The following is a 21937-nucleotide window of genomic DNA, read 5'->3' as shown; positions in this document are numbered from 1 at the left end:
TGTGTTTTAGATATCGACGAATGCATCAACGACCCGTGCGTTAACGGGCAGTGCATCAACACCGATGGCTCGTTCCGCTGCGAGTGTCCCATGGGGTACCACCTGGATGTTAGCGGAGTCACGTGCGAAGGTCCGGTTCTCCTGTCCTGTCGCCCCTCTCTCACACGTGCTCGTTAACGCGGCGGTGGATTATAATCTCAACTGTCTTCCGTGCAGACAAGAACGAGTGCGACGTCGGTAATCCTTGTGGTAACGGCACGTGCACTAACGTGATCGGTGGGTTTGAGTGTGCGTGCGATGAAGGCTTCGAGCCCGGAGCCATGATGACCTGTGAAGGTACGTCAGACTCAACCCCCCCCCCCCCCCCCTCTCCCTTGGTCGTTTTAGTTTTATTTTGTGATTTATTCTTTGTTCTTTCTCCAGACATCAACGAGTGCTCCCAGAATCCTTTGCTGTGCGCCTTCCGCTGCGTTAACGTGGTGGGCTCGTATGAGTGTAAATGTCCTACGGGCTACGTGCTGCGTGAGGACAGAAGGATGTGCAAAGGTACGTCAGGAGGATGACTCACCCGTACTCAGAGCTCTCTCAGACCCGGTCCGTTTACGGGGAAGAGAATAAACAAAGTTCCTCAGACGTTTGGGCCCCGTCCATAAAGTTACATAAGTCGTTATCTGAGAAATCCTGAAGGGCTCTCTGTCTGCGAGGAACATAAAACAGTTCAGGCCCGCTCTGTTTGGATCCTGGGCGCCATGGCAACGGGTGTATTTGGACGGACACTCAGAGACAGGAGGAACCCGTCTGTAGCATCACTGTTTACAGTGAAGATCCAAACAGATCTGCGAGTCTGTGGGTCCAGAAGAGCTCAGCGTGGGACGATGGGCAGTTTGAATAAACTTTGGAGGATGAGTGTTGGTGTTCCACTCCGATGTAACTGTTCTGTAAAAACATTTGTCCCCTTTCAGACCAGAATGAGTGCGAAGACGGTATCGATGACTGCGCCAGCCGGGGGATGACCTGCAAGAACCTGATCGGTACCTACATGTGCATCTGCTCTCCTGGATACACCCGGCAGCCCGGTGGAGACGGATGCATGGGTAACGATTGCTCAGACAAACTTTCCTCTGGTTGTGTCTGCAGATTGAAAGCAGCTGTTCTACATGTATCATTTTAACCATCGCCCTTCAGGTTATTGATGTTAAATGAGTTCCTGCTGACGCTACAACCTCAGAGAGGAGTCTTTAGGCGTCTGAACAAGCAACAAATAAAATAAAAGGAAACACGTTTTATAATCAGCAGGTTATCCAAACCATTCATTATACTCTAAACGTTTCTCAGGTATGTCTGAGGCATTAAAACACGCTGCAGGGAGTGAAACAGTGTTTGAATTATCCAATTATCTGGATGCAGTAAAGTCCTTAAGCTTGTTCACTCTGATGTTCGTAAAAGCTTCAGCTCATATTAGCTGTGTAGTATGTATGAACTCACTTAACCCTCAGATGGTAAACGCTGGAGAAAATCATATTTTTTATTAATTTATTGTCGATGTAAATAAACAAGACTTCCTGACAGCTTAAAAATCATTCTATATATTTTTTATTGTCAGAATAGTTCCAGATGCTCCTGTAACCACAGTGACGTTGCTGCCCTCTAGTGGTGTTCAGGGGAACTTGACCACATTTAAATCCTTTATAAATGCATTTATTGATCACATCATAAAAGGGTAATGTTTTTTATTTTACCTCTATTTCTTTACTTTTAATTATTACATTAGCCTACTTCTACAGCCCACCACTGTAAAAATCACTGTCAGGGGGCGGGACTTACCTGGAAGAGGTACGTCCGTCTCAGGTGATTCCTGAAGAGTTCCTATCTCATCTCGTCCAACTAAACCGCTTAAGTTTAGGTGTAAAGAGTAAAAACACATTTGAGTTGTGCACGAGTGAACATGTGGTACAAAACAGCAGAGCCACGTGCACACAGGTTGAAGAATCATCCGCTTCAAGGCTGAGTTCTGTTGGCTCGACCCACAACATGGTACCGTCATTGGATGGACCGGACTGCAGCAGCCCTGTGGTCAGCCGGTTCAGGAAAAATAAAAAACTAACCACACGCTGGCGTTGTGCACCATCTGAACATATAAAAAATTAAGAAAAATAAATAAATTAAAGAGTATAAAAACCTCCATGTCAGACACCGACCCGACTTGTGGATGTTTGACCTGAAAACAAGATGTCATTTTCAGCAACAGGTTCTGGACGGTCCAGTGGGCTGGATGGTTTTTCCCAAATTCTGGACTGGATTTTATTTTTTTTTTTAAGTCAAAAATACTTTTCCAAGACTGAAAAATACCTTTAAAGGAATTAGAAAAAGAAAAATATTTTGTCACTTTTATAAAACTGAAGGCCTCTAAGGAGCTCAAATGTAATAATTTAGTTTATTTATAAAGCGCCGAGTTACAAGAGAAGTCGTCTCAGGGCACTGAACAGAAACAATCATATATGAAAATAATAATTTAACATTATTTATCTGAGGAGCAGATGGATTTGAATTTAACTCCATCACAGACTCTCATCTTGAGCAAGCATGAAGGCGACAGTGGAAAGGAAAAACTCTCTCACGAGGATGAAACCTTTAGCAGAACCAGGCTCAGGACAAGCGGCCATCTGCTTCGACCAGCTGGGTTTGAGAGGAACAGATAATTAATTTAAATTGAATTTAAATGTAATGTCATTTAAAATATTTATTTCAAGCTGAAGTAGCTCTAAAAGACTGAATAGCTCATTGAGAACAAACATATTTTTCAAGCAGTTAAATAAAATAAAACTTATTTTTATAAAGTGAAAGGATCATGTGAGGGTTAAAGAACTTTTACTTTAAATGCATTTAATTCTGTCTAATAATAATGATAATAATAAAGAGTGATAAAACGTTGTTTTTCTTTGTCAGACCTGAATGAGTGTTCGGCCAAGCCGGGCGTCTGTAAGAACGGCCGCTGTGAGAACACCGTGGGGAGTTTCCGCTGCAGATGTGACCACGGATTCATCGCCAACCCCACTCAGACAGAATGTCTCGGTGCGTTCAGAGCTTCAGCTTCTGTTTAGCTACTCTTCAGCTGCTGTTGGTGTTTAGCTTGTGTTTCACTTGCTTTACCGTTAACGCTTCAGTTCTAGTTTTAGCACATTCCCTGTGTTTCTATTGGCATTACTTTACCAAACCGGACTAAAGTCTAGTTCAACGAACGTCTAAAGTTTTTTCTGGTCTAAGTTTCCACATTCGGCTGCGATGAGGAGAGTTGGAGGAAATCTTTCCTCGGTTGGTGAGAAAACCTTCAGAGGGCTGCGTTAAAGCTAATCTTCCTCACAGACTGACGTGTGGCTTATTTTCTCAGGTTTGCTATCTGAGGCCACGTCCTGTCTGGGTGCGATCGTCTGCCTCCCTCGGACCATCTCGGCACTCACGTTTCTGTCCCTCTCGCCCTCAGATAACCGTGAAGGCTTCTGTTTCACTGAGGTTCTGACCACACTGTGCCAGATGAGTTCCAGCAACAGGAACCTGGTGACCAAGTCCGAGTGCTGCTGTGACGGGGGCCGAGGCTGGGGCACCAACTGTGAGCTCTGCCCCCTGCCAGGAACCACCCACTACAAGAAGATGTGCCCCCTGGGTCCTGGATACACCACCGATGGCAGAGGTACCACATAAACTGCTAGCCCTCAGATTACATGTTGGGGAGTACTTTCAACTACTACCACACCGAAATTCAGCTCGGTATCTGTGAAACTGGCTGTGGTATAGAACAGGGCTGTTTGTTCATCAAGGATTACTTCTAGTTACAATCTGTCCAGGGATTTGTTACATATTTAGCTACGAAACAAACAGAGAAAAAGATATTTTCATGATTATCCGCTGTCATTTCAACAAACCCGACAGTCCAAAACTACAGCTGCAAAACCTGAAACTAATTTCTTATTTTAGGATGTGACAAGATTTAAAAAGGAGCTGATCAAAGCCAAACTATTTACAGAAACAGACTCTGATCCATTTTTTATTCAAGTTTAATTCCAAAATCAGTCTACAGCAGCTGGAGAAATGATCTGACAGCTTCATTCCTGTCCCTTGATTAAAAAATAAAACCATAAACTTGCTAAAATGATTGCTTACCTATGAAAACTGAACGGAGTGAAAATATCCACGAGGGCGTTGTGATAAGAATGTAGAGTTCACAGCCGGTTGTAGAAATCAACAATTCTTTATTCTAGTCTATTTACACTCGACACATTCCTGCTAAACAACAGCAGCTACAGAAGAATACTGAAGTGAGTTTAGTGGAGCGGCCCATTTCAAATTCAACTAGAGAAAGTGCATTTCCTGTGAAAATGCTATGTGAATGCTTATTGCAGAAGAACTTGCTGGAAAAACAGCTGAAATTAGCTAAAAACATGCTGGAATGTACTTTGTTGCTGAACTGGAAGAACAAATGTAAATTAGCAGAAGAAAGCAGAAAGAACCCATATTTGATGAATTGGGTTTGAATCAGCAGAATTTACCACAAAAATAAAGAAAATTAGCTAAAAAAAATAGCTGAAAAGGCAAAAAAAGCTTAAACTACCAGATGGAAGCGGAAAGAACTGAAATGAGCTAAAAAGATGTGGAATTAGCTGAAAAAGCTAAAAATTAGCATCTAAAGAGCTATATTGCAGCTGAAAGAGAAGAAAAGGCTGAAACTAGCAGAAAAAGTTTAAATGAACATAAGCTGAAATTAGCAGAAGAAAGCAGAAAGAACATGTTTTCCCAATTAAGCTGAAAGAAGCCAAAATTAGCACAAAAAAAATTAGAATTTATCTGTAAAAAGCTGAAATTAGAGAAAAAAAAGTCAGGTGAAAAGTAGCTAAAACAGAGAAAGAAGCTGAAGTTATCAGAAGGACATTGAGAGAGCACATTTTTGCTGAATTAGGCTGAAAAAGGTTGAAACGAGTGCAAAAAATGTGGAATTAGCCAAAAAAGCTGAAATTAGCATAAAAGCAGCTGGCAGTAGCTGAAGTAGCAGAAAAAGCTGAAACTCGCATAAATAAGCTGAAAGGAGCATAATAAGCTGAAATTAGCAGAAATAAGTTAGAAGAAGCACAAAAATGTTGTAGTTGGCTGAAAGAATCAGAAAGGAGCACAAAAAGCTGAAAAAAAGCTGAAAGTTGCTGAAAAAGTGTAAATTTGTACAAGGAAGCTGAAAGAAGCTGAACCAGAACAACATGTGAAAGGAGCAGTAAAAGGCTGTAAACAAATCTAAAGATCTGAAGGATGTAACATGAACTCATGAGTTCATTTTATAAAATGGCAGAAAAGGCTAAATATTTCAAAAAGCTAAAGTTGCACCAATACCAAAAGTCATATCACCCTTCTCCTGAACAAGCTGAACGTTCTGATATATGATTTGTTGAAATGGCTCAAAAATTGTGGAACGTGGAAGATGCTGAAAAATGTACGGAAGAAAAATGGATCACAATAGTGTGAATGCTTTTGAAACATCACACAACGAGTGGATTCTTGTTTTATTCTGGTGTAACCCTGTGTTGGGTTTACTTCAGAGGTCAGAACTCAGAACTGACCTGGGACCAGGTCAGACCAGATGTGTTCCAGCTGAGGGGACGTTCTCTGAACAGTTCAAGGCTCAGAGTCAGGCCTGGACCGCTGCCATGACACTTTCCTGGATCTTAATTTTGAAAAATGTTTTCTGCTCTGTAGAGCTAACTCGTGTTAATCTGGGACAAACCTTTTGTTTTTCCCCCGCCGCAGACATCGATGAGTGTCGCGTGATGGCAAACCTTTGTAAGAACGGTCAGTGCATCAACACCTTGGGCTCCTACAGCTGCCTCTGCAAATCGGGGTACACCACGGACATCACGGGCTCTCTGTGCGTGGGTAAGCCTGACCCTCACCTCTTTACGGACCCCCTCCCTGTCCCTGCTGGAACTATGTGGGTCTGTCTCATTCTAAACTCTTTGTGTCCCTCAGATGTGGACGAGTGCATCCAGGCACCGAAGCCTTGTAACTTCATCTGTAAGAACACCGAGGGGGCCTACCTGTGTTCCTGCCCCAGAGGCTACATCCTGCAGGAGGACGGGAAGAGCTGCAGAGGTGAAGCTCAGCTGTGGTTTGGCATCAGGGCCCGTGCCACGTTGCAGCAGCCTGTGTCTGTTTAGAAACTGTTTGTAAGACCCCCTCTCATCTGCATTTACTGCAGCTTTAGTTCCCCTCTGCAGGACCCCTCTGTGAGTCCGGCTCTGGTACAGTCGTGGTTCATTCGTAGGTCAGACTGTTAGTCTGGAATGTAACTGAAGGAAGCGGCTCCGGGACACACTAACCTTATCTCCGGATTTTAAAGCTGTTTAAAACTTGTTTTCAGATCTGGACGAGTGTTCGACCAAACAGCACAACTGTCAGTTCTTATGTGTGAACACCATCGGGGGCTTCACCTGCAAGTGTCCTCCAGGCTTCACCCAGCACCAGACGGCCTGCATCGGTAAATCCACACATCTAGAGTACATGTTTACCCAACATTCACTCCTGGAGTCAAACCCACACTTCATCCATAAACAGTTTGTTCCTCCATCGTCCTCTTTTCCTGGAGATGAGGCCTCGCTCTGCTCTGAGCTCCGTGTTAATGAACTCAGCTCCCATGACCTGACGACAGGAAGTCCTCACATCAGTTCTGGGTCCAAGCTACTGAGGGATCATTCAAGTTGAACTTTCAGAATGTCCTGATAAAAATGATGGATCAGTTGAATTCTGGCAACTTGGGTCTGTTGTAGGACAGGATGTTTTTTAAAGGAATTATAAATCTACTTTCACTGTCCAGGCAGTTAGTGACTCAGAATTAAAGGAAAATATGCACATTATCTGTTGCAGCCACTGAATTCTGCCTCCAGCGAGCTGTTTGGCACAGCCAGTTAACAAAATATCACGTCCCCATTTTTGTGTGCACTACTTGCAAAACCTGAGGCTGGGGCTCTTCCTCTAGAAAATTTTGAATAACATACATGCGATTTCCTTCATTTTAGTGTATTTTAACGTGTTGTTAAACATCTATGTTTTCCTACATTTGTAAACACTCCGCTTCTGTCAAGCATCCCCCCGATTACTTGACGGTTTTGAGCCCGACACTGTCCCTGCTCGTTGTTGTCCGACTCCACATGTGAAGTCTCCAGGCGCCTGCCTGCTGCTGCCTGTGGGCTCCTGCCGGTGTACGACTGCCTGATTAGCTCGGCGCTCACCCCACCACTCTTTTTGGGGCTGAGATTATTTTTTTTTAAGGGTAGAAACGGAAATGCTACTCGAAGGGGCAGCTCTTATGTGATACTGAATGAAGCTGTAAGTGGCTGTTGTGTTTAAAATGAGTGTTTATGTAATTATTTGCAGTTTGCATGTCCAATATAATAAGTTGTATTCGTTCAAGGCAGTCATATTTGTTCATAACTTTATTGTTAGTAAGTCTGAGAGTTACCGGATCCGAGCAAACGGTTACCAGAACACAACTTGTCAAAATAAGAGCGTTCCTGGACCCTGTTCCGGCAGGATCTGGCTCAAATTAAGCAATGTCCTAACAGTTTATGTCTAAAAACGTTCGGCTCATTCAGGACATTCCTGCTGTGATGTCTGCTGCTTCTGTAGTTTTTATCTTTTGACACATTTAGATTTGTCGGCCATGTTCTCCTCATTGAAAATGAATGGAGCTCTCTTCACATCCTTCAAACCCTTTAGCTATTTAACAATCTTTTACTGCTCATTTCAGCTGTTTTCAGCTTCTATGTGCTGGTTTCAGCATTTTCAGCAGTATTTTCTGCTAATTTGAGCCTTTTTATTGCTATTTGTCTTGTTCATGTTGACCCTTTACGCTTCTTTCTAATACTTTCTACTTGTTTGCTTCGTTCAGCCTCTTTCTGCTGATTCAAACTTTTTTGTTGTTGCTTTTGCAGCTACTTTCTTGACTGTTAATTTCAGATTCTTTGTAATCTGTTCAGCCTCACTGCTTATTTCTGCTCTTTTCAGTTTTTCTTGTCCTGCTTTCAGCAAATGTCAACAGTTTAAATTGAACTCGCATGAACAGTTTTGTGATGAAACTGTTTCTTTCCTCAGGAAATGACATTTCTCTGGTTATTATTTGCTGCCAGCATGTTCTTTAGACGTGCTCTCGGGGCTGTAGCCTCAGATGGTTTGTGTGGAGCTCTGGAGACGTCCACAGGACTGTCCTGACAGAAGAAACATCACTCGAAGTTTCTGTTTAAAACTCCAGTGACTCGCACAGAACGCTGAGCAGCACCACAGATGTAGGGAGACGTTCTGGAACAAATGCAGCCCAGTGAGAAGGTTTTTTATCTGTCAGAGCATCTGACACGAACTTTAACAAGAATTTAACAAGATTAATACTTAAAAACAATTCTTTGTTTGCTCAGAATTATAGCAAAGGTGTGTCTCAGTCTAACTTTTCTTTAATAAATGCACTTTGACAGTCAAATCATCTGTATTTTCAAAAGCCGATACGCGGAAACATGAACACGCAGAGGGCGACTCGCTGTGCATTTCTTTGAAATTTAACAAGATAACTACCTAAAACAAACAATTAGCTCGACTTTGTAGTAAAGATGTGTCTCAGTTGAATTTTTACTTAATAAATGCACTTCAACGGTCAAATTAGCTGCATTTCACCGGGGCGGCGCAGCAAAATGAAGCTGAGTTGACAGTTGCTCCAGACAGATGATGGTGGCAGGCTATGGCAAGCCGATTGTGTCATTAATAACCACGTTTATCTATTACATGACACAACAGCATGCCGTACAACTCGAGTGCCATGTAGCGGCTGAAAATGGTAGTGTTCAATATTTTCAGTCAGAAAGAATGAAAACGGTCATATCTCAGCCATAAATTGGTTTATAAATATGAAAAAAATCCATAAATACATCGCTTCGGCATATAAGTCGCAGAGCATGCAAATTATTCAAAAAACTGCGACTTATAGGGCGAAAAATATGGTAGTTGTGTTTTTAGGTCAGCTGCAGGTTAGACTGCAACTACTTGCCCTCACAGTGGCGGCTCGTTGGGCTCTTTGCCTGGTTCAGACAGATGTTTGGGTCACCTGCATGAAGGACTGGAGCTGACCTGGGATCAGCTGTAATGCTGCTCTGTAGGTTTTAGAAAGCTGAAATCTGAGACCTCCTCCTCTGTTTAATTGGCTCCTTCACCTCCTCTCAGACCACCTGTCCTCTCTGTCCAACATCTGGACCTGTTGGTCCTCAGCCGTGTCCCTTATCCTTGAGGTGCAGGTGGACCTCTGAGTCTCTCCAGTGTTGGACCATGCGTCTGTGGAGGTTCTGTCCTCAGGATGGACCAGCCTCTGTCTGAGGGTCCTGTTGGGTTTAAAAAGGACCAGGATGTTGTGTTTGGACTTTCTCAGATCCTCCAGCAGCATCTGGGATAACATTTTTGTGTTTGATCTGTTCTGCAGTGTGTCTTTTGGATTTGTTTGCTGAGTTGACAAAGGTCCAGCTAGGACCCGTGTGAATAGGTTTCCTGTGAACTTCAGTGTTGAGGCTTCATCTCTGTCCACCAAACAGTCCATGACAGCAGCTTGTTGTAAAAATCTCAACCAGTTGTGGAAAGATCCAGGATCACACATTCAAAGAGTTGGTTTTCTATTTCTGTGATGTTTGCTGAAAGGACTGATCTGCAGTGAGAGTGGGGAGCAGGTGGAAGAGAGCCTGGAGAGGTAGATTATATGAGATTTAAAAGTTAGATCCATCCTGTTTCTGCTGATAAACCCATTCAGGGCCAGAATCAACCGCTCTGTTATATTTCCTGTTCTCTGATCAGAACCTCCTCTCCTTCTGTGCAGACAACAACGAATGTTCCACAGACCCAAACCTGTGCGGTTCCAACGGGGTCTGCCAGAACACTCCAGGGAGCTTCAGCTGTGACTGCCAGCGAGGATTCTCTCTGGATGCCAGCAGACAAACCTGTGAAGGTCAGAGAACGACCGAACCTCCACAGAATCAGCTGATTTATGGCAGAAAGATCTAGTTAGAACGTGTTCTGGTTCTTGACAGATATGGACGAGTGCGATGGAAGCCACAGGTGTCAGCACGGCTGTCAGAACCTGGTGGGCGGGTACAGATGCAGCTGCCCTCAGGGATACCTGCAGCACTACCAGTGGAACCAGTGTGTTGGTGAGCACGCCTCTTTTCTCCTGGAAAGACAACTTGTCTGTTCTTTTGAGACATGGGTTCCCAATTTGGAGGGAGCTAAAGATCTCAGGGGACATAACACTTTATTTCTTTCTGTTGGTGCATGAAGGTGGGGGGAGGGTATGAAGAAACAAAGGATGGGAAGATCTGTTTTAAAGAGTATGGGATGTCTGTTCAAACTGTCCATATTTTGTATCTTTCCTGAAACATTCACCCGCTTCAAATGTTATCGGTCATTAAATGGCCATTATTAGTTGTTAATTTATTTATTTAATTATTTCTATAGCACTTTACACAACCATGGTGATGGTGACCAAAGTGCTTAACAAAAAACAGTACTTAAAATGACAATAGGTTAAAAGCAAGAAAACACAACATAATAGCACAAATAAAACCAGAAATGTTACCACATATTTACGTACTAAAAGCTTGTTGGAATAAAAAAGTCTTAAGCTTCGATTTAAAAGGGCCAAGTTCAGTAATCTGACGTAGATCAAGTGGGAGCTTATTCCAGAGTCGAGGTTATCTCTATATGCAGTGGTCAGACTGCCCCTGCTGTACCTCCTACTGGGTTTAAAGGTACGTTGTTAGCGCTGATAATAGGCTAACGTGGTTAGGTTCAGAGTAAAGGGTCTGGGTTAGGTTTAGGCACAAGGGTAAGGGGGTTAAGTTTAGGGTTGGTCCTCTGGGTCAGGTGTAAGGTTAGGTTTAAGAAAAGGGTTACATAAGCTGAAAAAACCCACTTCCTGGTTTACCCGTGTGCGATGCTGCATATCATCAGCGATTATAACGATAATAACGTACCTTTAAACCTTCTAGGAGGGACAGTCTGAACACTAACTACGGGGATGATAACAACTAATAACAGACAATTTAATGAGCTGAAACTTTCAAATGAAGCATCAAAACATTTATCCTGATGCATGCTCAATAATCCAGGTAGAAAAATCCAAGAAAGTTCAATCTGGTCCTCTGGACATTCAAAAAAACAAAAAACAAAACAAAGCAAAAAAATGTAGAAACGTTTCGTCTCTCATCCAAGAGACTTCCTCAGTCTGAGCTGCTGTTTTCAGCTCAGTCTCTTAAATAGCACCTTCTCAGAGTGGATCAGCCAGTTTTGCTGCTGACAACCAAAACCAACTGATCACATGCTCAAGAAGGACCATCAGCCTAACAAAGGATCATTAGCACACTGATGGCTGTTTACTATTCAAAGGGGGTTGAGTGATACCAGCTTTGAGCTGAAAACAGCAGCTCAGACTGAGGAAGTCTCTTGGATGAGAGACGAAACGTTTCTACATTTTTTTTGCTTTGTTTTGTTTTTTGTTTTTTTGAATGTCCAGAGGACCAGATTGAACTTTCTTGCATCAAAACATTTATTTTCTGCAGAAGTTTCATGTTTGTTCCTCACTGGGAGACAAGAAAAGTTTAAAAATCTGTTTTTAAGAACAGCGTGAGATGAAAACAAAACTATTTTTCATTCTTTGGTTGTTTGTAAAGATTCAGTTTGGACGTCTTCATGCGATATCGTTCAGGGCAGACCTTCCCAGTATTGTTTGTGTCTTTAACTGGAATGACCTCCTCGGTTGTTGACTTCCTGCCTACTTCCTGTGACCCAGATGAGAACGAGTGTCTGAACAGTCAGATCTGCGGGGGGGCGTCGTGCCACAACACCCTGGGGAGCTTCCGCTGCCTCTGCCCCAACGGCTTCAACTACGAGCAGACCTCCGGGGGCTGCGCCGACGTCAACGAGTGCTCCACCAGCCAGAACCCCTGCAAGTTTGGCTGCTCCAACACCGACGGGGGCTACCTCTGTGGATGTCCCCCCGGATACTACAGAGCGGGACAGGGGTACGCAAAGATCTGCTGTTGAGACGAGCTGCCAGCTGTGCAGCGGGCTCACGTCTCTGTGTGTTTCAGGCACTGCGTCTCCGGTCTGGGCTTCAGTGGTGGACAGGAAGAAGGGGGGGAGGTGGACGACAACTCACTCTCACCTGAAGCCTGCTATGAATGTAAGATCAACGGCTACCCCAAGAAGGGCCGCAGGCGCCGCAGCACCAACTCCACGCAGGACAGTCCTCCTATGGACCTGCAGGTAACCTGTCTGCTCGGGGGACACCAAGACCACCGGGTCGTAGGGGGTCGGTCTGCAGGAACATGAATAAAACTCTCAGAAAACTGTGGCAGCCATCTTGATTAAGTTTACTCCAAACTTTACTGAGTAGTAGATGTTCATACACTAATTATTAGGGATGCACGATATTATCGACGGCACGGTGTCAGACAGTATTAGCGATAAAGTTAAATATCGGACATTCCATCAAAATAACTCACAGATATAAAAGGCGCTGCTTGCGCATATTAAATATATATATATATATATATATATATATATATATATATATATATATAAATGTCAAATATAAATTTGACATTAAACATAATCCAATTTGAAGTGTTACATCATTTTCAGTCCCCCTTTTGGCATCTGCATTTGGTAGCAGTCCAAAGTGACAAAAACCATGCAGAATAATGTAGTATTAATTCCACAGCAGAGAAAGCTGTGTAGTCTCTGTAAGTAGGTCTAGGAAAATAATATTGGTGCTGGTACCAGTTATCAGCCAAATAAGTTTTAACATATGGGATATCGGCCAAAAATCCAATATTGTGCATCCCTACTAATTATCATTCTAAATGACCTTCATTTGTTCTAACTTTTCTTAGTTTCAACATGTGATAAGTTCATTAATAGAATATAGGATTATGAGATTTGCAAAACGTTCCATTTTTGTCCTCTGCTGTGGAGCGAACAGGGGAACTGGAAATATCTGGTGTCCGTCCATCTGTCTATCCTGCTAGTGAGCATGATTACTAAAAAGAATATGTGAGGTATTACTTAAAAGTAATTTGGCCACCATTAGTTATTGTTATTTAATATTCGCTGCTTTCTGCTGTGTTTCCTGCAGCTGACGGAGGAGGTGAGCCTGGCCAGCATGGACACTGAAAACACCCTCCAGGTGCACCTGAACATCAGCAGCCTCAGTAACCGTGACCACATCCTGGAGTTCACCCCGGCCCTGTCCACGCTCAGTGACCACGTGCGCTACAACATTGACTACGGCAACGAGGAGGGCCTTTTCAAAATCAACCAGAGGGAGGGCGTCAGCTACCTGCACCTGAGCAAGAAGGCGGTGGTGCTGCCGGGGGCGTACGACCTTCAGATCAGCAGCGTGGCCCTCTACAGGAAGAAGGAGCTGGCTGAGCTGGAGGACCAACATGAGAAAGACTACCTCACAGGACAGCTGGGCGACACGCTGAAGATGAGGGTGCAGCTCATCCTTCAGTAAGAGATGAAGACTTGTTGTCAGCAGCTGCTGCTCCAGAGTCAGCATCAGAATCAGGCCAAACATCCGACTCTGGGTCAGCAGCTCCAGCTTGGAGGAGCTCGCACCAAAGAGACGAGACCAAAGACGATTCTAAATATCATAGATGCAGTTTGTGTGGAAACAGATCCCAGCTGTGTTTGAAGCACTTTGAGCTTTTTTACTTTCGGCCTAATTGTCGTGTGATATGTGGGACCAGGTGCCACTCTGATGGGCACGAGGGCTGCAGAGAGCTCTGCAAGAGTCCCAACTGTCTGATTCAATTCATTTCCTCCCCTCAAGTAAACTGAACTGAACACATCTGGACCGCTCCTCCGTCCCCAGATGTTTAACTCAGTGAAGAAGACGAGATGAAGAACGTTTCGGAGAGGAAAGGAACCGACCGTGGACTGTTGAGATCCGTCTCTGAGCTTGAAGGAATCCTATTTAAACTTTGCTTTCTTGCGTCTCTCCTCCTGACAGAATCGTTCAGATCTACTGGTGCTACCAACACGTCCACAGGGACTCCTGAAGGTCCTGCAGGGACTGCTGAAGGTCCTACAGCTCGGTCCAAAACTCAGTGTTCACACGCAAAAAGACTGCAGCGGCGCCGTGGGAACGGGTTTTAAAGCGCCCCGCAAAAGTATTCACCCCCTCCTGGGAATATTTCTGTCTAGTCGCCTTACAACCTGAACTTTATTGGGTTTTTAATTTTGTTCAAAGTAATAACTTTTCAAAGTTACTCAAGATTGAGAAAGTTAAATGAGGAAAGAAACTGTTTTAAATCATTTAAAAATATAAAACTGAAAAGTGGTTTACAGCCAGGGTGGCACGGTGACGCAGTTGGTAGAGCTGCCGCCTCTCAGCAAGAAGGTCGTCGGATCGAATCCCGACCGGAGCCTTTCTGGGGGGAGTTTGCATGTTCTCTCCATGCATGTGTGGGCTTTCTCCGGGTACTCCAGTTTCCCCCCCACAGACCAAAAACAAACTCTTGTCCCTAGGTGTGAGTGAGAGAGTGAATGGTTTTGTTTCTGTGTCCCTGTGATGGACTGGAGACCTGTCCAGGGTGTCCCCTGCCTTTTGCACAGTAACTGCTGGACATGGGCACCAGTGACCCCCGCGACCCAAAAAGAAAGAAGCGGGTAAAGATGATGGATGGTTTAAAGCCTGAACTGTTCCCTTCAGAAACCCCATCATGAGTTCTGTCAGAACAATCCAAGAGTCAGCTGATCTGACAGAACCAACAGCTCAAAGGAGTGCATCATGAAGACCAAGGATCTCCGCACAACAGGTCCAGTCGAGACCAGAGTCTACCTGAGAACCTCTGGTTTGATTGAAAGATTGTTGGACTCAAGCAGCACCGTCCAAACGAGAGGTGCAGCAGAATGGACAGGTCAGATGGACCGAGATCATGGAGACGGATCTGAAGACACCGGATCTGATGCAGAAGGTGGCCCTGCAGGCGGCTGAATACTTTTGCACACTAAGATTTAAAACTAGCTTTCTCCTCATTTACCTTCATTAATTTGAAGTACTTCGTAAAATTAACAAGTTATAAACAAATAAAATTAAACTTCATGTTTTAAGCCAACAAAATGGAAAGCCGAAGGGGGTGAATAGTTTTACTGACCCACTGGACTTCAGGGGTACTGAGTGAAACGGTTCTCTCCTAAACAGAAACTTAATTTCCCCATTTATAAGCTAATGATTTATTATGAACTTACACAACACTGATGAATGTTTGATCATCTACAAGGGGCTGTAGCACCGTGTTCCCACGGCCCTGTTGGGCATCCCATGAGTCGTTCTGGACTTCCTGCCCTTACAGCTAGCCTCTTTATACATGTAAATGTGTTTATACTGTAATAATCATCGCCACTCTTTATCTATACAGCGTCTGTAAACTAGAGGGGGGGGGGGTGTAATGGTGCTTATAATGACCAACTACTTCCTGTGTAAACTGTGTATACCATACACACAAACAGCCCACACACACCTGTAATGATGCAAACCATGATTCTGCACTGAGGTCTGTGGCCTAACGTCTTGTCACCGGTAAGAACCGGAGCAGCAGACCCATCTGTTCACATCGGTCCGGCTCTGGATGTGAAGTCACAATAAAACTGATTTTTGGTGTACACCGGCTCACTGTTTGTTTCTTCGCTCCTCCTCTGCACTCGTTTGATCAAATCAACAGGATCTGCTCATCAGAATGGAATTACACTAAAAATAAAACTCGGTCCAGATGCTGAGAAATCCACCCAGAACCCAGAACCGCCGAGCTGCTGCAGGAATCACGTCCTGTGCTGCCACCGTGTGGACGTTTCATGAAACAACTCCCATGTTACAAAAACAACTTTATTAAACAAGCACTACATTTATATTTGGAACTTTCAGTTGCGTCCAGTTGATCCAAAGCCTCCAGCGCCGCGGTCCGTTTCATCAAGTGTCTAAAACAAACAGAAACGTGAAGTTAGTGCTGAACGGTGGACAAACGGTTCATGAAAGTTTATAGAAGAGTGGGCCAAAACGTGTAGACCTGGAGATCAACTACAGGAACCTTCTCACAACAAAGGGTTCTCCCAAGAACTGAGCCAGGATCAGATATTTACAGTACTCCATGTAGACCAGACTAACATCCAGCTGTGGTTTCAGTGTTTTGGATTTTTTGTTGATTCAGCCTCTGTTTGTTTCTCTTTGTTCTGTTGTTCTAGTTCTTGTAAACCCAGGTATAACTTCAGTTTACCTTTTCCTCCACCAGGTGCGGGTAACAGATCTTCTCACAAACCAGCTGAGCGACTCTGTCACCTTTCTTCACTGTGAACACAAACACAAATTATTAACTTGGTAACGAACATCACGGATGAGTGACTAACGGTTTAGCTCTTAAACTTAAACAGCTATGCAAGCGCCCAGGGAACAATTAGGGATTAGGTGTCTAATTGCTCCCCGGGCGCTTGCATAGCTGCCCACTGCTCCACCTGGGTGTAGCTCATGTGCAATGTGTTAAATGCAGAGAACTAATTTCATCATTGTATGGGAACATACAATGATGACAACATATACTGTAGCACTTACTTAAATTTACACCTTCTCTTTCAGAATACAATAAAGTTAACGTAACAAAACTACACCCTTTGTTGTCTCCTAAATAAAAATGTTTAACGAGATAAACCTTCTCAATGAGTGTGGATTTAAAATGCCATAATTAAGATTATTTTGAAAGGGAATCCACATCTTGGGTGGCTTAACTTTTGCACCATGTATAGATTGACCTTTTTGTATTTGTCATTAGACAGATTTACAAAATAAAACAAGACAAACTGAACCTTGGGTCAGATTGTAACCAGGTGTAACTCACCATTAGAGGGATCATCATCAAAGTGGTCCTGTTGCCTTCACTTTTAAAGGCCCTTACTCACCCTCCATGTATAGCTCAGTACTGAAAACTAGTCCATTTCTACCACCCTGGTCTGAATTAATATGACTGGGTAATCAGCTCCAGGCAGGAGCTGATTTTAACTCCTAAATCCTCGTGTCCAAACTGCCATCATGAGCTATGACGGCTCGTTTCTGCACAGCAGCACCCAAGTTCATTTATGTGTTTTTATCTGTGGGATGCTTCCAGTTTCAGGACTCACTTTTTTCTCTGAGCGATTATGTGGACGCTTCAGTGAGCTCGCCATCCTTTCCGTTCCGTTATGGAGATTAATTATCACCTACTCCGTTCTGCAGTAGGGTTTATTATTTATAATAGTTTAATGTTTCAGTCTTCGATCTGACACAGAGGTTATTTCTCACTCTGCTGTTCAGGGCGAACTACTAAGACATCCTTGAGCAAACATACAAAGAACCTGAGGTGACAGTATGTAGCCACCGTTCTCTGGGGACCCAGGGAAGAGCCTGAACAGTACAGCATCGTAAATACCTTTCAGACAACACAGCTCACCTTCAAACATCTCCTTGCTGAAGTTAAAGAGTACGACACCCACGTTTCCCCTGTAGTCTTCATCCACAACGCCAGCTAGCAGCAAACAGAGGCGTTAAAACAGCTGACACCATGCAGAACCGATGCATGCAATGTGATTGGACTCACCACCAACATCGATGAAGTGTTTCGCTGCCAGGCCTGATCTTGGTGCTGAAACAGGAAGAGAGCGGTTAGTCTGACTCTGAACCAACTGCTCACAGGATGATGGAGAAGTGTGTAAAACTCACCCACTCTCCCATAGTATCCATGAGGAACGGCAATCTGAATGTCAGTCTTCACGATGGCCTTGTCCATGGCTCCAACGGAGTAATCATAAGCACTTTTAAATTAAATAAAGTTTTCAGTTTTGTCTACCCTGTGAGGATAAGATGCTTCTAAATCTAACAAAACCACCCACATCTCTTTCTAAACTCATGTCAAAAACAGAATAAACAAACGGATTTAAGTTCAAGTATCACCAACCTGTAGAGATCATATCCTGCAGCTTTGGTGGAACCACGAGTCGGAGTGGTGGCATGCTCAGAAAGTTTAGCAAACCTCAGTACAGGCGTCTCTCCTTCGATTTCTGTTTTTTGCCTCTTTGCTGGAGAATGTGCAGACACATCTGTAACATCTAAGGCGGGCATGTTGGTTGGCAGAGCGTTTACAGTTTGAAAACAGCACAACGAACCCTTCTGTTCCACTTTCTTGGAGGCTTAATAAAAGAATTTCCCGCTCAGAAGATTGTCACCTCCTTCAAAATGACGTCACGAGACGGAAACGGAATGAACGACAAAAAAAAATACATAAATATAGAGAGAGCTTATAGCAAAACGAATTTTCACGATTTAAGACAAAATATTACAGGTATAATCACATTTCGCCAAAAATTAGACTTCGTGACCATTTCGCCAGTACGTTGCTTAACAGAATCTCGCGATAATAAGTGAAGAAAACAAAATCTCGCGATGGTTACGTAAGCAAACGTACTGACAAAATCTCGCGATAATTAATGATGTACATAAACGATTTTACGATAAATCCTCGCGATAGTAAAGGATAATTATTAAAATACCGGTAGAAACAAAAACAATTAACTTTATTTCAACATTGAAGCAGAACAAAATAAATATTCAGAAGTTCAATACATCATCATTACACTAACCAAGTCTAACAACATTAAAACCGAAAGGTTATACTACGGTTACATAAATTAATAAGCTAACGTGCATATTATATCTTCTCCGGCTTGCCTTTGTTTTCTGTGATAATCTGAGTATGGATCAGTCTTCTTGTCAAAGAACGTGGGGCAGCGTTAAAAACCGAAAAGCACGATTGAAAGTATCTTAGCCTAAGCGATCTCGACATATTTGCTATGTGCTAAATGCTAACGGCCTAGATATCGCGCATGCCCAGAATGTCACTTGAGCATGCGCAGTTCTTTTCTTCCCTGGCATGGGTTAGATAGAAAATTGTTTCAATTATTAAATCATATTTATGTTTAAAAAACAAAAAATTCAATAAATGCATATGTTGTCATGATATTTATTCAATAAAAGAGTAAAAGACAAACCGAAAAGTTTTCAGTTTTTTTAAATTTAACAATAATATGATTTCACTGCAAACAACATCGAAAATTAAAGATTCTGACAAAAAATATTAAACATTATTCATCATTTATATTAAAAAATAATAAATTATTCAAAAGCTTTTGTCAAAGAGCTATCTTCCTGTCAGCTGATTTGCAACCTCCTCTAACTTTGACAAAAAGAGCTCCAGTCTATGTTTTAATAAAAATGTATATAACATTTATACTTGATTAATCCACTAACACAGAGTTTCAGTGTTTTTGATGATTTTGCGTTTCAGTTCTCTCAGCCTGATCCCAAACTGCTGTCATTTATTTGAAATAAATAAACATGTATAGGGAACATTTAATAAAACATGAAAGACCGGCACACATTTTAAACAATTCTCATAATAAACCATTTTGTTTTCATTAACACACATTAACAAGTATTTAAAAATCTGAAACACGTTTTCAGGGAATTGAAGTTCATGATTATTTCTTATGTTCTTCAGTTTCAAACAATAAATTTGTGTTTTAGCCTGGAAATCTTCTTAAGTAAGCTATATGAAAAACGATATTAAAAGAAAACTGTTTAATATGAAATAATGTAAAAGAACATGTGTATACACATTCCTCTTTTCACACAGTTTGAACAAGAAATCTCTTTTTTGTTTTGTTAATTCTTTATTACAAGTTATAACAATACAGTACATACAATAACCTTTATAAATACAATCACAAAAAATCACAGAATACAAACAATTCTCTCAAAATTCTGCTGTCCCCACATTTCTTTAAAGAAAAATGTGTAAATTTATAGTTACACTAACATAGCATGGAACAAGTAAACAAATAAAATTTTATTTAAGCTCTTTACGTTTTTTTAACGTGTATAAAATAAAATCAAGGAGTTCTTTCCTCTGTGCAAAACCTACCGGTATTAGCCAACATCCTACTGAGAATCATTTACATAGAAGATCTGATTTTTGTTTAAAATATGAATACATTATGGTGTTTACATTTATTTTACAGTGAGTGACTCAGTGAGTAAACAAGTCAGTCAGTGAAGGAGTGAGTCATTCAATCATTGTGCAAGTGATTCAGTGAGTGACCGAGCCAGTCAGTTACTGAGAAAGTCAATCAATCAGAGTGAGCGAGTCATTCGGTGAGTGAGTCAGTGAGTGAGTGTGTCAGTGAGTGAGCGAGTTAGTCAGTGAGTGAGAGTGATTGTGTGAGTGAGTCAGCAATTGAGTCATTGAGTGAGTCATTCAGTGAGTGAGAGAGTCAGTCAGTTACTGAGAAAGTCAATCAATCAGAGTGAGCGAGTCATTCAGTGAGTGAGAGAGTCAGTGAGTGAGTGTGTCATTGAGTGAGCGAGTTAGTCAGTGAGTGAGTTAGTGATAGTGTGAGTGAGTCAGCGATTGAGTCATTGAGTGAGTCAGTCAATCAGTGAGTGAGCAAGCGAGTCAGTGAGTGAGTTAGTGAATCAGTGAGTGAGCGAGTCAGTGATCAAGTGAGTGAGTGAGTGAGTGAGTGAGTGAGTCAGTCAGTCAGTGAGTGATTGAACCCACTGCAGCATTCATCCAGGAGCAGTTTGTCCTCTCAGCTGTCCCTCCAGCAGCCATTTGTTGTCATCAACATATCACAGAACTTCCTGTTGAGCTTTAATCCTCCATGAGAGTCTCAGACAGTATGGGTTTTAGCTAGATATTAAACTTTTAAACTGAAACTTTTAACTTTTTTTTTAATTATATCAACACATTTTCATTTGTTTACTGCTCCAACTGTTCTCTGTTTTCTTTTTGTTTGTTTGTTTGTTTTGTTACAGTTTGAATGTTCCCCGTGGGCTCAGACATGCGTTCCTCTAGTCTTTCTGAACAAAGTTCTTATTTTCTGTGGTTCCTCTCCAGCTGTTTGCTGCGTTCTGCTGAAAGCTGCTCATGAGTAGAACGTCAGGACGCTCTTGTGATTTCCTCGGATGAGCAGAGTCGGAGGAAGGTCCTTGGTCAGAACGTCCAGCCAGGCCATGTAGAGAAAATCAGAGATGGATTCTTTACGAGCGATGGGCATGCTCCTGCAGAAGGTCAGCAGAACAAACAGTAAATAATCTGATCATTTACTGTGTAATATTACATGTATGTTACATAGAACACATGTTAACTCATAAAATCAGATGCTGATAGACATGTTTAATTTAATCAATCGTCTACTTGTAGAGTATATAATCCAGATTACAAGATGAAAATCATCCAATCAGCTGCTGATACTCACACAACGATCAGGTTGGCAGATTTGGAGTGTTCCTGAAGGAGCTCATTCAGTCGAACCTGGAGGTGTGTCTGAAAATCAAAAATACATGTTATAAACCATGGGCAATCATGCAATTTCCTGTCTGAGTGTTTGTTTATCTGTTAGCAAAATATCTAATCAATAACTGGAAAGGCTCTAATGATTCTTTGTTGAAAATGAACGTCAGGTTATCATGCAGCTACAGACTCAGCTCCGTGCTCAGTTTATTATGAAAAAAAAACAGATCAAAAAGGTTTTTGTGTGTATCATTGTGTTTGCCTGTTGCTCGCTGAGTTTTTTTCTATATCTTTGTTTTTTCTTTGTCATCAGATTACGTTTCAGGATGCTTCTCTGCCAGTGGTTTCTGTCTGAAATCAGTGTTTTTCTTCCCTGTTTCAGACATTTAGGTTTAGTTTTCCTCATTCATAACATTCACTGTTTGCCTGGTCACACACACCTTTGTCTCATCTGTAATCAGCACACCTGTTCTCACTCACTAATCAGCACACCTGTTCTC

At 42.4% G+C, this 21937-nt stretch overlaps 3 protein-coding genes across 4 annotated transcripts in view; 1 reads left to right on the top strand and 2 right to left on the bottom strand.

Moving 5' to 3' along the window:
• Positions 1-13731, top strand: part of fbn1 (fibrillin 1) — an 86112-nt gene extending 72381 nt beyond the window's left edge. The window contains exons 53-66 of the mRNA XM_037697109.1: positions 11-130; positions 217-336; positions 424-546; positions 963-1094; positions 2947-3072; positions 3482-3688; positions 5788-5913; positions 6007-6129; positions 6398-6514; positions 9881-10009; positions 10092-10211; positions 11849-12080; positions 12150-12324; positions 13196-13731. Coding sequence (XP_037553037.1) covers positions 11-130; positions 217-336; positions 424-546; positions 963-1094; positions 2947-3072; positions 3482-3688; positions 5788-5913; positions 6007-6129; positions 6398-6514; positions 9881-10009; positions 10092-10211; positions 11849-12080; positions 12150-12324; positions 13196-13576 — 2231 coding nt within the window. The 3' untranslated portion in view covers positions 13577-13731. The remainder of the gene's footprint in view (positions 1-10; positions 131-216; positions 337-423; positions 547-962; positions 1095-2946; positions 3073-3481; positions 3689-5787; positions 5914-6006; positions 6130-6397; positions 6515-9880; positions 10010-10091; positions 10212-11848; positions 12081-12149; positions 12325-13195) is intronic.
• A 2253-nt stretch (positions 13732-15984) lies between these two features.
• dut (deoxyuridine triphosphatase) lies at positions 15985-18961 on the bottom strand. 2 transcript variants are annotated; one of them, XM_037697092.1, is made up of 7 exons: positions 18815-18961; positions 18045-18195; positions 17810-17901; positions 17688-17732; positions 17541-17615; positions 16338-16408; positions 15985-16041 (listed from the first exon to the last, which is right to left on the bottom strand). In XM_037697092.1, exons 1-7 carry the CDS (start codon positions 18927-18929, stop codon positions 15985-15987), a joined length of 606 nt encoding a protein of 201 aa, XP_037553020.1. In that variant the 5' UTR covers positions 18930-18961. The 2 variants fall into 2 exon arrangements, with proteins under 2 accessions (XP_037553020.1, XP_037553027.1); XM_037697099.1 differs by lacking the exon at positions 18815-18961 and having other exon boundaries at positions 18045-18389.
• Positions 18962-20644: 1683 nt separating this feature from the next.
• slc12a1 (solute carrier family 12 member 1) overlaps positions 20645-21937 on the bottom strand; it is a 17492-nt gene continuing 16199 nt past the window's right edge. The window contains exons 25-26 of the mRNA XM_037697083.1: positions 21403-21470; positions 20645-21205 (exon numbers count right to left, since the gene is read on the bottom strand). Of these exons, the coding sequence (XP_037553011.1) occupies positions 21070-21205; positions 21403-21470 (204 nt within the window). The 3' untranslated portion in view covers positions 20645-21069. The remainder of the gene's footprint in view (positions 21206-21402; positions 21471-21937) is intronic.

Source organism: Nematolebias whitei, chromosome 2 (assembly GCF_014905685.2).
Source record: "Nematolebias whitei isolate Nwh7 chromosome 2, NemWhi1, whole genome shotgun sequence".
In the NCBI taxonomy this organism is placed as follows: Eukaryota; Metazoa; Chordata; class Actinopteri; order Cyprinodontiformes; family Rivulidae; genus Nematolebias; species Nematolebias whitei.
This window is presented reverse-complemented; position numbering and strand designations above follow the sequence as displayed.